The following is a 16489-nucleotide window of genomic DNA, read 5'->3' on the forward strand; positions in this document are numbered from 1 at the left end:
GGCCAGAGATGGGAGTGCATGTATATTCCAGGATTGTAAGTACCAGTGGTCCAAGTAACAATAGAATGTGAGGTAGAGACCACTGAGTTTTAATAGCTTATATTCATGTATGCCTGGTACACATGAAAGTATTTTACTATACTAACTCATTTAACTGTGTTGTATCCAATAGTTTTTGCTGCGTAATAAACCCACACCTTACCGACTTGAAACAATCCCTTACTGTTATTCTTGAGTTAGGATTCAGCAGGGTATCTCTGCTGGTACGGACAAGGCTTGGATCGTCTTGGCTGGATTTGCATCTTCCTCTCTGCTCAGCTGGTTGTTCATCTAATCTGAATGGTCTAGAATGATCTCAGTCACATCTCTAGTAATTGCTTTGCTTTTGTTGGGGGCAGTATAAAAGACTCGACCTCGTGTCTCCAGTCATTCAGCGAGTAAGCCAGACTTGTTCACATGACAGTCAGAGGGTTCTAAGATCAGCAGGAGGACCGATCTCAATGCTCAAGCACAGTAAAGCCTCTGCTAATGTCCAAAGCAAGTCCACAGGGTCAGCCCGGATGGAAGGGTGTGAGAAATGTGACTTCACACCTTGAGAAGAGTGAAAATATGTATGACCAATTTTGTAATCTGCTACAACTTAAAACATACCTTGAAGGTAGGTGCTTTTATTGTCAACCTCAATTAACCTCTGAGGTACAGGGAATATTAAGCTTGGTCAAGGTCACATAGGCATCAAGTGGTAGGTCTGGGATTTTCCAACAGGGCAGTCTGTTTCTTGATTCTTACCCACTGTACTCTGCTGGCATTTTAGGGAAGAGATAGGGCTAGGTACAAGACTATGAAGAACAATGTATGTTATTGTGAGAAGTTGGGCTTTTATTCTGAGGGAAGAATGATGATGAGAAGACTAGCACAATCATCTTTGCAGCTTAGAAAGATCAGTTGAGCTGCATGATGGAGAATGAATTATAGGAGGGCAATATTGAAAATTGACTCATCAGCCAACTCCTCAGTATATTAATCTATCAGGATGCTGATGGAGGACTGACCTAAGGTAGTAGTAGTTGGATAGCTATATAGTTTTATCTAAATTAGGGAAATGCCATGTTAAAAATCATCATACCTATATGACACTATTGACTGGCTATTAGTAGCTGGGGAAAACTGGAATTGTGGGTTTGAAATGTGGGTTCCACATTAAGGAAGTACAATTACTTTATCATTTGTTAGTCAATAATGAGTAATCAAGGTGGAAGAATTTAGGTGCTATAAATAAATGACTGGAGTTGACAATAGAGGTGTGAAAGGGACTTTAACGAATACATTTGCTAATTGGCTTTGTAAAGATGCCAGTCGCCATTCTGTCTCTATAAGTGAAGCATATAGATGGCACTTACTCGGTGAACACAAAACTCCTTTGTGATTGTCCATCTGCCAAACTAACTCACAAGGTGTGAACATATATTTTTATAGAATACTGACTTAGCATCTTAGAAAAACCAGATACATTGCCCTAACTATTCAAGAATGAAAGAGGGATTTTGTTATCTTATTTGATTTAGCGATTTGTAGCCTCTTGATTTCTGGGATGGTTCATATGAGCCCAAATGAAAATGATTACAGATTTAATCGAGAGTATAATTATTTAGGTTAAATTTTTATCAAGGCTGCATTTTGGTGTGATGAGTAAGTAAGGTCAGAGATAATGCAGAGACTGTGGAGATTAGTTTTCTTCATTGCTTATATTATGTTGCGTTTTCAGGAAATACACTGTCAGATGGGTTGGCAATATTAGGGGCCACCAGAGGACATTCATTTAATCACCAAGAGCAGCCATAACAGCTAAAGAGCCAATATTTGGAAGAAAATGAAGTCATTTCAGCATAAAATAAAATGCTCTGACTTTTAGAGGATCCACTAACATCTTAAAGTGAGAGAACGTTAGAGCTTTGGAAGGGACCTTGGACAGTGCATATTCAATATCTCCATTTATGGATAAAGATACTGAGGTTCAGAACAGTTAAATAACACTTCCAAGGTTATGTTGCCAATTAGCAGCCTGCTTAGGAAAATAACCCAACTTTCTAGTTCTCATCCAATACATTATCATTTAGTTATGATTAAATTGATCCCCAAATATCATGTTCAGAAGAGTGTGTGCCTGTTCCTGCTAAAATGAAGAACTCTGTCCATTTTCTGATAGAGAACATCTCTTCTTGAATAGTTACATGAGTTCTGAAGATATTTAAAAGAAGGCACTTTGGGTTGCTTTGGCTCGCTGACTTCACTGGCTATGAAGGACCTTGTAACAGTATCTGGGTAAGTTTGTCATGGTCAAAAGTATAATTTTTTACTTACCAGTCCAAAAATTACATGATGACAGTATATCAGGATGTGCTTGTCTAAGGATGCTACATCACATTAACAATACTTGAAAGACTCTTATAGGTAGAAAGCAGAGCACCCATCAGCTCATGGCATTACAATGAGAGATGTAACCATCAGTCAAAGGAGACATTCTTTTGGACCTATTGTATGCACTCTCCTGCTTCCACTGACCTGGGAAACCAGATGACTTGACAAGCTCAGAGTTAGACTGAGAGTAGGTATTGATAATTGTCAAATACTTCAGAGTCCCAAGCTAATATTGCCTCTTATGTCCGTGTTCAACCACTCACTATCTTGTCTTCTGCCAGGACAAGATAGCTTGGTTTGGAGGCATGCATAACCCACCTTCTGGTTGGTTTGAGGATCAGCATGGCCAAAGCTCATTCCAGTGACATGTTCTCATTTACTCCAGTTCCGAATGTCATTTTTTATGGCTGATACTCTTGCCCCACCCCAGCCACCACATATATATTTAATACTTTTCCAAGTCTTGTTAGGTATCAGAGATCTCTCTGAACAGGGACTTTACATGTCTCTGATCTCCCTTTACTATTTAACTTTCGGAAGGCAACCTAATTCCCTTTACTTCCCAATTCTTCGAAGGTACCACATCACCTCTTGTCATTTCTGTGTTATGCCTCTAGCTCTGCCTCCGTTGGAGTCCAGATTCTGGACTCCAGAATGTTGACATACTCTGCCAGGGGTTTAGCTGGACTGATATGTAAAGAGCAGTTATCTTCCTGGTGCTCGGCAAACCTCCATAAGTACTAATTCTCATTCACCTATTAATAGTAATGAAACTGACAGATTCTGTTTCCTGTAAGCAGTATAAAAAGTAAGCACATGAGAAATACATGAATCCCTAACATAGGTACAAAAAGGATGGATTTGGAAATCAGACATGGGGTTTGAAGCAGGCCTCACCTCTTACCAACTGTGTGACCTGTATCTTTGCATCTGATCCTGTTTTATCATACATAACATTTTATTTTTATTTTTTTAAAGCTTTTATTTATTCACTTGAAAGAGAGCGAGAGAAAGAGAGAATGAGAGGGAGTGAGCGAGAGAGAGCAAGAGAGCACGAGTGGGGTTGGGGGGCACAGAGGCAGAGGGAGAGGGAGAAGCAGGCTTCCCGCTGAGCAGGGAGCCCGATGTGGGGCTGGATCCCAGAACCCCGGGATCATGACCTGAGCCAAAGACAGATGCTTAACGACTGAGCTACCCAGGCACCCATCATACATAATATTTTAATGATACTTGCCTTTTAGGACTGTTAAGATTTAAAGCAGTTCTGTATGTTTAAGGCTTTATTAATATGGCTACCACATAGGTGTTTACTAATTCTGTATTTTCCAGCTGAGAACTATAGATTATTGATATTTAAAGAGGGAAAAAGTAACTTCACATTGGCTAAGACTTTGTTAGCCTTAGAATAATCAGAGCAGCCTGAACACATATGAGGGGGTGCCTCAGTGTAGTGCGTTCTCAGTGATGTTAACCTTAAAAATAAAACTGGTATTTTACCAGCAAAATGGGTATATTCCAGAACAGCAGAGAATTGCAATTTGGAACAAGCAAGCTATAATAGCAAAACCATAGGCAAGTCCAACAAAGGAGAGGAACATTATTTTATGGAGAAGAGGGTGGAAGTTGGGAGGGGTGGTTTTGAATGAAAGTCCACTGGAGGAAAGCAAGAATTCAGGGTGATAATGGTTTCTCATTGGCTGAGTTGCAGGGGTAGGCAATTCCTTGTAGGGGACGCAACGTGTGTCTTTTCCCGTTGGGTGGTGTAACTGACGATTCTTTCCTGTTGAGGAATCTTCTGCTGGGGTCTGTAATTGACAGTTCTTCCTATAATTGATGTTGTGTGGCAGTGCTCCCGTTCTGTCCTCGCAACTCTGAGTGAGGTTTCCCTGTATTCATTTTCACAGTAAGACTATAAATTTTCACCAGAGACCTTTGGATACCTAAACTGCAAAGATGTGAGTTTCTGGAATAGCTGTAACTTATCCATTCAAAATTTATCTGAGAGTGTATCCTTAGAACACACAAAAATTAATCCTCACTTAGGAGTTTCCTTTAACAGCCAATCTGCCGGAGCGCATAGAGTCTTAGAGAAAGACCTCATTAACATTCCCTGAACAATAGTCCTCTATTCTTTCAGGTCTTTAGAAAAAGAAAGGATTCGATGATCCCCCATGGTAGCATTTCATAACCATATGTTGTCTGTGTTTAGTAGTTAGCTGACAAGGCATCTTCGAGCTCAGCTGCACAAGTTGTGGTGATAAAGTCTGGATTTTTCTCCCCCCTTGTATGAAGCGTACAACCACATTATAACTTCCTATTAAAATATACCCTTCAGGCCAACTTAACATCTCATTTATGGAAACATGAACATATCTCCCTCTGCCCCCCACTGGCCTCAACAGTGTTGATTGCTACAGTTTGTAGAATACATTTTTAATTTACTCCTCCACTTGTCAGTAGCAGCCCACATTCTGTTTTTGTTGTTACATAAGCAGCAGCCCAGAATCTTTACGGGCTGTTACATAAGCAGCAGCCCAGAATCTTTATGGGCTGCATGTCAGGCTGTCTGAACCCTTGATACAGCATGCACTGGGAGAAAGGTCAGATTAATCTGTATTCCTTAATAAGATTGTCTATTTCCCTATGATATAGAATAGCTTTTGTCTCCTTGAAATGTGTATTTCGGTTAAGACCACTCCACTGTCAACTTACTTTCCATGAGCCTCTGCCTTTTTCTCCTTTAAAATGGTGGTTAGCTAAGAGAACCACCAGACTGAGATAAATTGATTTCGATTTACATAGTGAAGACACCAGAAAAGAACAAGACTGTATTTTGGCCATAAGCTTCTGATACAATTGAAACTTTGTAAAGTGACCAAAGAGGATATATGCCTTCATAATTCTCATGTTCTTCTGGGAAGTATCAGTAGCATCTGGAGACCAAGGAGAAGTGGGGACTGTGTATTCCTTGTACCACGACTTGCTTTTAGACAGTGGGCTATAATGATAGTAGGTCTTACACGAGACTCTGTTCAACACACAAACTTCTGTTAGGAGGCCTTCAGGCCAACTTAACATCTCATTTACTATCATCCCCCAAACTATCATATAGCCTTTCTTTTCTATAAGCTCATGTCGGACCTTCTGTCCTCATGACTGCAGCAAGTGTCGGGGGCATGGAAGGTTAACTCTGTAGCAGGTTCAATGATACACAGATAATAGGACCAGGTGACTGTGTAAGCAGATCAGAGTTGGGGTCCCTGGGTCACCAGGATTTCATATCGTAAGCGCTGTCTATAAGATGCTAGGAAGCTGCTGACTTTCTATGCTGTGATCACATCTCATTTCACCGTCCCTTAAACTGATTAACAAGCACTGTGGTGCAAATTATAAGAGAGTCTTTTGTTGAACTGTTAAGTAGATATTTTTCTCTGTCTTGTAGGCAGGAAATGAAAACCCACAGTACCTATTTCATAGGTTTCTTAAGAGGAATACGTTAGGAACATGTATGTAAAATGCTCAGCCTGGTGCCTTAAACATAGTACATGTTAGCTTTTTTTATTATCCATGTGATCAATCATTGGTTGTAGGATGAAAAATATTTTTAACAATTGCTATGAACATAGTACATAATATCATCATATGAGCAGATTCTGGTGTTAAGATTTAGCTACAGGGGTGCCTGGGTGGCTCAGTCAGTTAAGTGTCTGCCTTCAGTTTGGAATCCTGGGGTCCTGGGACCGCATCGGGCTCCTCAAATCCGGCTCCTCACTTGAAGGAAGCCTGCTTCTCCCTCTCCCTTTGCCTGTCACTCCCCCTGCTTGTGTGCACTCTCTCTCTGTGTCAAATAAATAAATAAAATAAAATAAAAAAGAGTTAGCTACAGTGAAGGGGTTATTCATTTACTTGGTCAAGGATTTTCTCCTTCCTTCCATCCTTTCTTCCTCTTCCTCCCTCCCTCCCTCCCTCCCTCCCTTCTTTCCTTCCTTCCTTCCTTCCTCAGATGGCACATATTAATATTTATTACCTGCTCATTCCTCAGACATGCTAAATTTCAAATACTTAATGGTTCTTATTCCTTACATAAAGAATTGAAAACAAATATGGATTTTCTTTCCTTCCTTCCTTCCTTCTTTCTTTCCTTCCTTCCTTCCTTCCTTCCTTCCTTCCTTCCTTCCTCTCTCTCTCTCTCTCTCTCTCAGGTCCTTTAAATTAGAAAACAGTGTTTCTTCTGCAAGAGTACCTCGTGAATCAACTAATACAAAACATGTAAATCTTCATTTTACATACTCACCTTCTTAGCTTCTTGGGATTAGCATCTGCTTTGGGTACATCCCTTTGCTTGTGGGCACATACTCCCTGTGTCAGTCTGTTGCTTTCACACAGTAATACAGTTTTGGATTCCCCCAGGGGACTAAAGGAAACATTGTGCTTTAATCCCCTCTCTGACCCTGCCTTCTCAGGAGGATTTAATCATCATGTGAATAGGGAATAACTGTATGCGAATGTCCCTCATTTGCAATGCATGTTGTGTCTGCCTCTTTAAATAAAGTAAAGGTTAATATGTTGATTTCCTATTTATAGGTAACTTAATGCTTCTAATTTTTCCTAATCATGGTGCAAGGGTTTGGCTCAGTACTACGATTTCTTAAATGATCTTTCTAAATCGTTATAATGATTTGATGAGTTTACTACTCTACGAAGAGGTCGGATTGACAGGTTTAAAGAGACAAATCATATAGTACTTTTTTTGCCACATAATATCTAGTTATAGCAGTAGGTCCTTCCATTAAGCAAACTGTGTTTCTGGTTGATACTTCTTTAGGCTTTTTTCTTTGAGCCCAGACATTTCTTCTTTGGCAATCCAGTTTTAATGGTAAGGCTCATCTGACCTTCTCATATATTAGAATAGATTTACACAATATTTAATCTGAAAGCTGAACTAATATTATCCATCAGAGGAAGTAGATACTAATTCATTACATCATTTCCATTTCTGGCATTAGAAAAAAAAAAAAAACAGCTTGACATTTTACTGTTTTTTCTTCCTCCTTTCCTTTTTTTTACATGAATTAAACTGTAGAAAAGCCTGTCTTCAGACAGTGTGAGACCTGGAACCATCTTGAGGAACTAACCAGTTACTAATCTTTGCCTCAGCAGACTGGGAACGGGCTACTTAACTGGTATCTTTATGTGTTTTGTTCAGTGTATTTGAAACAGCCTTTCTTCTGGGTCACTTGGCGTTCTAAGGAGATGCAGTGTACCATCTGTAATGAGTTGCAAAATGACTTGTCTGCCCACCTTCTAGTCCTTTATTATTTTCGAGTCATTTTGGACAATATAAACTATGAAAAGACACAGTTTTTCCAAGTAGAAACAGGTCCGAAGGATCGTTCATTGATTCAACAGATATCACTTGAGTGGCTCTTTATGGCAAGCATGGTGTGGGCACTCGAGGTATTAACCACCACTAACTCCAGACACATAGAGGATGTCGATGGTGTGTGGAGCAGAGCTTTAAGCATTTTTACATAGATTAATCTAGTTTTCTTGGAACATCCACGTGGGACAGGGACTATTAATATTCCCATATTAGCAAAGAATAAACTGAAGTACAGAAAGCTTGTTACTTTTCCAGGGTGGAACTGAATCTGTCCCTGTGCAGTGCATCTCCAGAATCTATCCTGTTAAACATGTCAAAAACTAACATTCAGCCCAGTAAATTTGAAGATCTAATTGGTTTTATTAAGCAATTCATGAATTCGGCAGCATCCTGTTTAGCCAGTAGAAAGGAGCTCCTAGGAGTTGTATAAAATGGAAGGGTTTTAGAAGAAGGAGGGTGCAACAAGGATGTTAGGAGCCAAAGAGAAGAAAGGATTGTTTCAGGCCAGGTAATGTCCCACAGGGGGAATGAGCAGGGCATCGTCTCATCAGGCAGATTAAGTCATCATCCTTCGGGGGCTCCAGAGGGAGAGGGTCCTTCTGGCAGACTACCTCGTTGGTGCCTACCAGAGAATTCCTGACTGGGAAAAACTCTGTTTCTTGGGGGACGGGGGTTGAAACTGGGTATGAAGCCCAGTCTGGTGACGTAGCCTAGCATAAGTGACTGCCTTTTGAGCCTGTGATTTTCTTTTTGACAAATTCAGTATACATGTAACCACTTGAGCAAAGGTGACTGATAACAAAGTCATTGCCTTCCTCCTGCCCATGGGATGTCCAGTTGTCCATTTTTGTTAGGAATAAGTCCCCAGTTCTGTGCTGTTGAGAGCACGCCCTGTGTACACGGGTTCTGGGCAAACTTAAGAATAATGGTGAATCTTTCCACCCTCTGTGCATGAGATGGATGTTTATTGAGTACTTACTATGCACCAAGTGCAATGCAAGACACTGGGAGCCAAAAAGAGGAATAATAAAAACCATTTTCCCAATTTCATATGCAGTTTAAGCTGTTCATTACATCATTTCCATCTTTTGTTTTCCTGCTGTTTTAAAGTACTTAAAACGGGTAATGTGGCTATATAAAGAGCACACCATAAATTCTAAACCGCTGTGCAAATATTAGGTTTTATTTTTATCATTGCTTGTTTTATTGAACAGCATCTCATGTGCCCTTCTCATAGGTAACTTTGGCCATTTGTTAATTCCATTTATATTCCATCCAGATGATTAAACTTGGTGTTTGTGGTTCCTGAGTAAAAGACACATAGTCAATTAAAATTTCAGAACTAATATTCAGTATGAGATGGCCGTGTTGCTAAATGAAAATGCATATTATATGATGAAGGGAAGCTGCAAATTTACTTGGATTTCCTTATCAAATTAGCAGCTTGCTTGTTACAGAAAATGAATGCTAATTAGTTCTCTGTTCTGCAGAAGGCAGCCCATCCCTGCCCCAGGACAGTGTTGGTAAAGCAATCTCTATTCTGCAAGGACTGTTCTTGCCCTTTTTTTGCTGGCATCAGCAGGAGAAAAGGATAGGGGAGGATCACTGTCGTGTGCCAGGAGCAGTGTTGGAATGATACCCCTCATCACTGAACCTGAGATGGTCATGTTTCTCAACGTAGAAGCCAACCTTGGAAAGACTGAGGGTTCCAGATGAGGTGGGTTGTTCCCCGCTGGTGAAAAATGGACACCTATAAAAGCCAAGAGATGGGGCACTTTTGGATTCAGGGCTAAGGCAGACAAGTGGAATCCAGTAGGGAAATGACAAAGCAGTCTTTATCAATGAATAAAGAATTTTGCACTTTGGAGTCAATGGTTAAGCAACTTATTTTCGAAACAGATCTTTAAAAGCCACAATGTAGAGGCTGGGGGTTGGAGACACAAAAACAAATTTCCTGGTGATTATTTTAAGAGGGACCTAATTTGGTAATAATGCTCACCACATACTTCTAGGTTGAAAATCCCGATGCTACCAGTGAAAATGGAGGAGGATCATGCCCGGTTTTGTGACAGGTGCCAGGACAAGGAATACAGGCAGAAAAGTACGATTGAGGAAGCTCAGAGTGACATGGTGAGTGGGTGGGTGCAGAGGGAGGATTGGGCAGGTGTGTGTGTTGAGTGATCAAGGCATGGGGTATGTGAGTCAGCCGAAGGAACCAGGAGTGCATTAGAAGTGTAGCATTGGTACCAAAGAAGTCACAGTTCTGCTCTGCACTGGCCTGAACACACAGGAGGTAATGCATTCCTATTCTGGGGACCATGTTAAGAATATAATCAACTAGGTGCACCTGGATGGCTCAGTCGTTAAGTGTCTGCCTTCGGCTCAGGTTGTGATCCCAGAGTCCCAGGATTGAGTCCCGCGTCGGGCTCCCTGCTCCGCAGGAAGCCTGCTTCTCCCTCTCCCACTCCCCCTGCTTGTGTTCCCTCTCTCGCTGTGTCTCTCTCTGTCAAATAAATAAATAAAATCTTTAAAAAAGTAAAAGAATATAATCAACTAGAACATGCACAAGAGGGAGTTTCCACCAGCATTAAGCGATTTGCAACCGAGAGACTATTCAAGGAAGGCCTGATGACCCTTTACACATCTGAGAGACTGGCTTTTATGTGGGAGAAGGGGAGATAGAAAAGGAAGAACATTTGTATATTGTCTCCTGTGTTCTAGGCCCCATACTAGAGACTAAAATACCACAATTAATCTTCACCAAAAAAATCATGGTTGCTCAGTATGGAGTCAAGAAAATGAGGCCTGTAGAGGTTGGATGTGATGCACAAGCTCACACCAGAAGTACTATGTGTTGCCATGATCCCAACTAGGATCTTTTGGCCTTCGATGCCCATCTTCTTTATTCTCCACTTTGTTCTGTTCTCAGGGGTTAGAAATGAGACCAATAGGCAGAAACTTTCACAGTGATTTAGATTAACATAATGAATCATTTTTACCAAATTCTCTTACTATTCAAGAGGTTTTTATATGAGAAAGGAGTTACTCAGGCCAAAGCAGGCTGTCTCCTCAACTGGGAATGTTTTAGGGACAGTTGTGGATGATGCCCTTTAATATCCCTTCCAACCCTGAAAGTGTATATTTCCTGATTTTATGAATAAACCCAGAATGAGCATTGATTGAGCGTCCAAGTGTAGTTAGCACACTGGAAATGAAGGAGGGAAACCTAAGGCAGGCAGAGAAGGGACAGGTCAAGGCAGACAGTGAGAAACCAGAAGACATGTTTAAAAGGCAAGGCAGGGAAGGCCCATCAGCGGGGTGCCTGGGTTGGCTAGGCCCAGTTTATTTTCGTGAACTAATCTTAGCTCCAGTCACAGCAGAAGCTCAAACTCTTTCTTTCTTCCCGCTATAATAATTATGCAAATTACACTCCCGAAATATGTCTGTGGGTCTCCCTTCTTGTAAACTTTTGTTGGTGTCGGGCCTCCGGATGCAACATACTGGGCCTTCTGATGCCATTCCCCCAAGCAGATAGGACTTGCATTTGAGAGAAAATTTCAGTACACCAGCTGAGACATCACATATAAACTTACTGAAGTCAGATTGGCCCGATGTGTGCACTCTTTTTCCAAGGCAGTCTGTATCAGGAGCTGCATTTACTCTTTGAAACCACAGGGGTATCCTTGGGCGTATTACCAGTATGAACTGGTCCATTTTGGAAATACTCTATTTTTGTTTCTTCCCCAGTCACACACATATACTCATTACACTATTTGTCTTTCTCTGGGTTTTTTTGGTTTTTTTTGCATCTTTTTGCTCCACATCCCTGCTTTAAAACACACACACTCTTGCATGAGTTCATGATCTCAGTCTTACTCTCTGAGATACTGATGAGTGAGTGCATTGGCAGAGTTCCCTTACTTATAAAGTCCTCTTTTTCTCCAGTTTTTTTTTTTTTTTTTAATTTTGTGGAGGATAGCCTTTTGGTTTTGTTCTGTGTTTGGACTGCTTCATCTCTGATGTGTATTATACCCACTACTCATCACAAAGTAGGTATGTTTTCTCTCTTGTACAGGAAATTGCGCTCAGAGAGGTTAAATTACTTGCTGGAAGTCAGAGCCAAAATTCGATTTTGCAATTATCTACCTTCAAATTCCATTTTTTCCCTCCTGCTGTAGTCCCCAGTGCTTCTACCCTTTTTCTGTGCATAAGAAGATGACGTATTCCTGATCAAAAAAGAAACAGATAAGCATCTTACAGCATATGCAAGTAGTGTAGGTAGGGAATATTCCCAATTTCCTGGTTCTTACTAGGGGGGCATATCTGGAAAAAAAAGGAAAATTAGATGTCAATCCCAAAAGCAATAAATGAGATTGGAGCTCTAATGAGACCAGAGAGTAGATAAGCACCCAAACCATCATTATTAACTTCTGTTAAGAATGGCTAAAGTCTCATTCATTATTTCAGTTGTGTTTTGTTATTTCCTTCTCCCTGACTCCTTTCCGTACATTAGGCTACAGTTGGGTTTGCTATAAAGTTGAACCAGTAAAAACAAAATCCCCAGAACTAACAGTAATAAAAATAAAGAAGTTCATATCTGGGACCCAGCCCGGTGTGCCCGAGGGAGCCTCACCCTAACTAGAATCAGTGGTGTCTCTGCCCTTTGCATTTGCCTCCAGGACTGTTCTGAACTCACCCCATTATTAATTCACCATTTCTCTGCTGGTCTCTAGACTTGTATTTATAGCCCTTGAGCAGGTATGGGCAATGCTTTCTTCACCTTGTAATGACAATAGCTAACATTTAGTGCACCTTTAATAAATTCCAGGCACTGTGCTGAACACTTCAGCTGCATTATCTCATTTAATTGTTCACACTCACAAAGGAGAGGGTGACTGTGGAATAACATTGGGAAATATAGTAACTTGTCTGAGGTTTCACAGATGCTAAGTGATTTGCCCAGAGTCACAGAGGTAGCAGGTGGGCGAGCCAGCTTCAAACTCTTCATTCTTCTGACTCCATGGCCTCAGTCCTTAGCATTAGATTTCCATTCTCTAACACAGTCTTTGTCATAGTCATTGCTCAGAAGGGCTTCTTGAATCAAGAAGAGAGAGACTGAATTCTGTTGAAACAAACCACAGGCTTATAATTAGAAGATCAAGGTTTGAGTTGCATCTACGCCACTTTTCACTTTGTGACCCCGATAATTCACATCCCCTCTCTGCACCCCCTTTTTCTTCAGCTTTAAAATGTGGTGGGAAGGGTTAAATGGGCTCTGAGGTCTCTTCTAAACTTTGACGAATGCAGTGAGAAGTGGAGACTAGGAAAATTATTCAGAACCGCCAGCTGATGCACCAGTTAGTGGGCAAACAGCTATTGCTTTATTCCAGTTGGTCTGCACTTCAGCTGTAGTGGTATAATTCCATTTAGATCCAATCTAGATATGTTTTTGCAGGGCCTCTATCATTTTTCAGAATGTTTGAAAAACAAAATACATTTAGGCTTCTAACGCTGAGTTTGGAAATCTGAAATACACATAAGATGATATGAAGGAGGCTGCCTTTGATTACCATATAGTGGCATAGCTAGGGGCTATAATAAAAAAACCTATAAAGTTGAACTCGATATGAACCATGACAGGCCTCCTTAATGCGTGGATGCTTTGGCTTTCAAGTGTATTCTTTCGCTGCATTATACAAAATGTGGATAAAGTGATAAGTGAGTTTAAAAATGATTGTATAAGTGAAGTGCACTGTCACACTGTAAAGCATTTTGCCCTAGGGAGACCAAAAATGTAAGGCAGCCTCATTTCCTTTCTTTTAAGTGCTTTCTGGGTTGCTTAGGGTTGCCATTGATGGGTTGGTTTGTTTGTTGTTTGCTAAGTTAAGATAATATTCGTCTTGAATTTTTTTTTTTTTTTTTAGGAATTGTTATTCAAAGGGGACTTGTTGAGAGGCAGAGAAATAAAGGCAGCAAGATGGGGGAAAGACAAGAGCTGAGAAAAAGAGAAAAGAACCAGAGAGAGAAAAATAGATGTTAATTCATAAGCCTATATGTAGATACTTGAAACCATAAAAAGGCACAGGGCTGATATCTTGGGGAGGCCACTGGGCTTGCTTGAAGTCCAAGGATGCAAAAAAATTAAAACAACCGAAGTTGATGACCGTGACTGCTCCCTTCTCTAGCAGTTTATAGACCCTGGAGCATGGACATTGCCTCTGTCCCAGCCTCAGTACCATGAATGTTCACAGAGCCCTTTGCTTCTCTCATGTGGTCAACTGTTCCATTCATGGAGGTAGCAATGGCCACAAAACTTAAAGAGGACCTGCAGACTAGCAGAGCAGATAGGAGCTGTGTGTCTACCTGTCTTATCCTCATGTCTTTTATCATCTCCACCGCTTGTCTGATAGTTCAGTAGCTAACCAGAGAGAAAGCAACTCCAGTTTCTATTACCAGTCAGTTGCACCAGTCTTTGTACATGGACCAACCTTTGAGGTCAGGCCTAACTTACATACAAAGTTTTATAATGTTTCCTTCCCATCCTGAGTCAGTTGTTCTTATCAAGAAGGATAATGAAAGTGACATGAACGCAGTCCAACTGTCTGATACAAGATAAGAATGGGCTTTGGATTCATCCTTACATCCTGCCTCTGTCATTACTGAAGTAGGAAATTTGCCAAGGGCTTCTCTCTGTGCCTCATTGGAAAAGGGGAATACAATGTTTCCTTTGCCCAGAACTTGGGAGAGGTGTGCGCAGTACCTGTAAGACATAGTTCCTTGCATATAGGTCAAGTTCAATATTTGGTAGTCATTGTTATTTCGCTTGCACTTATTCTCTCTCTTGCCTGAAGGGAGCAAACTCTTCTTTTAATGTAGGGAGGGCTTGCAGTTGAACCATCTACTGTGTGTTGAGACTTCAGAATGACTGAGGACCCTCTGTAGAGGGATAAAATCATAAGCTTGCTGATTCAGGCCCAAACAGGCTAAAACTAGGGTGGGCATGATGCTAGGAATGTGCTCACCCAGCAGTTTTTAAATATAATAATGTCAGATACAGGTGTAGCTTTCAATCTGTATCCATTTTGGGGGCCTTTACTATACTGTAATGCAGCAGAGCAGACTTACAAAAAGCTCACTCTCAGAGTTCCTGGTCTTCTATTCCCAAATGCAAATCTTCCAAGTTCTAGTGAGGATAGTGGAAACGCCACCACCTCCACCAAGCATGTGTCTCTCCTTTATTACTTAGTAATGACCCTAAGTATTTTTCAAAATGCAAAGATCTCACCGAAACTCTTGTGAAATTTAGCAGCTCTTTTGTTTTAGTGGCTGTGGTTAGCATACACTGAGCACTGATGGTCAGAGCATTGTTACTAAGACTAGCATGTGGTTTTAAAAGAGAAAATACTGGTGACTAAACAGTATAATTTCACACAATCAACTTTCAGTTATATAGGGGCAGATCAGTCCTGCTTAAGACCAGGCAAGTTCTGGACGTTTCATTTCTGGGCTAAGAAATCTGATAACGGCCCACCATTGACAAGTGCTAAATACCCCCCTCCATCCAACCTCGCATTGTAGCATGGTAACCGCAGTGGGTCAGAGGAATGGGTTTAGTTTGAGGTCTGGGAAGCTGCAGCATTACCACCAGATGGTTCTCACTCCAGCATTCACTGGGCCCACATAGGCACCCATCAGAACTCCAGATCCTGATCACCCTTCTGAGTGGGGTTAACCTACAGCTCTCATCAAGCGTTTGCTGCCTGATATCCCAGCTCCACTGGGGAGAGGAACAGGTCCTAATTCACCTTATGAATAAGCTGCTCTGAGAACAGAGGTGTATTTCTCATGTAGCTAAAGACATTTAAGCATTATCTGTCTTACTTGCCTGGGGCCTGTTGCATATCCTGACATAGTTTTGTATTTGTTATTTTGTAGTCTTAAAGCGATCCCCTCAAATTGTGTAAATTTTAGCTCTCTCTGAAGCTGGGGAATGAGTATTTATTTTAATCATTATTTGGGGTAAACCTTATATGACAAAGTTAAGTTTAGAACATAGAGTGCTTTATACTACAATGTTTTAAAATGTTAAAATAATACTGTGACTTGTGTCAATTACCAATTACCTAGTGTTCAGATGTGGGAAACTTTGGGAGGGCCTCAGGTTCAAACCTAAGTACTCTTAAGTGAATGAGCTGTCAACATCAATAGATTTTTGCCACTTAATTTTATATGTAGGGTGTGCTTACCATTTTTACGTAACTTCTTAACCTCAGGATTGGGATAGCAGACAGCGAGGAAAATAGATGAAAAGAATGAGTAAGAGAAAAGACCCACATAGAGAAGCAAAACGTAACTGTAGACATCACAGCTGGGAAAGATGGGCTGCATCAGTGAAAATGTAGCAACAGCATGGGGCCATTCAGGGTAGGGGCGAATTGATCAAAACTGAGATTTTCCCTAGGGATTTCACTTGCAGGGAGGTAACAATCACACATTAGAACAACAGGCATCAATTAGCCCTTTATATCTTAAATAGAGGAAAATAAGTGATGTTGCACTAAGTAAAACTGAATTTAAACTCAATACGCTTCTTATGCTATGTAGAAATTTTATCATATCTGAGGCTAAATATGCTGTGTGGGGTAATGCACAAGCTTTGGAGTTGGAATCCTAGCTTTTTTTTTTTTT

At 40.8% G+C, this 16489-nt stretch overlaps 1 protein-coding gene across 1 annotated transcript in view; it reads left to right on the top strand.

Moving 5' to 3' along the window:
- Window positions 1–9841: 9841 nt before the first annotated feature.
- The window catches only part of LOC102732145 (SEC61 translocon subunit beta), a 12318-nt gene continuing 5670 nt past the window's right edge, over window positions 9842–16489 (top strand). The window contains 1 exon segment of the mRNA XM_081812891.1: window positions 9842–9931. Within this exon segment, the coding sequence (XP_081669017.1) occupies window positions 9842–9931 (90 nt within the window).

The sequence above is a fragment of the Leptonychotes weddellii genome, chromosome 2, assembly GCF_054177405.1.
Source record: "Leptonychotes weddellii isolate Sample4059 chromosome 2, ASM5417740v2, whole genome shotgun sequence".
In the NCBI taxonomy this organism is placed as follows: domain Eukaryota; kingdom Metazoa; phylum Chordata; class Mammalia; order Carnivora; family Phocidae; genus Leptonychotes; species Leptonychotes weddellii.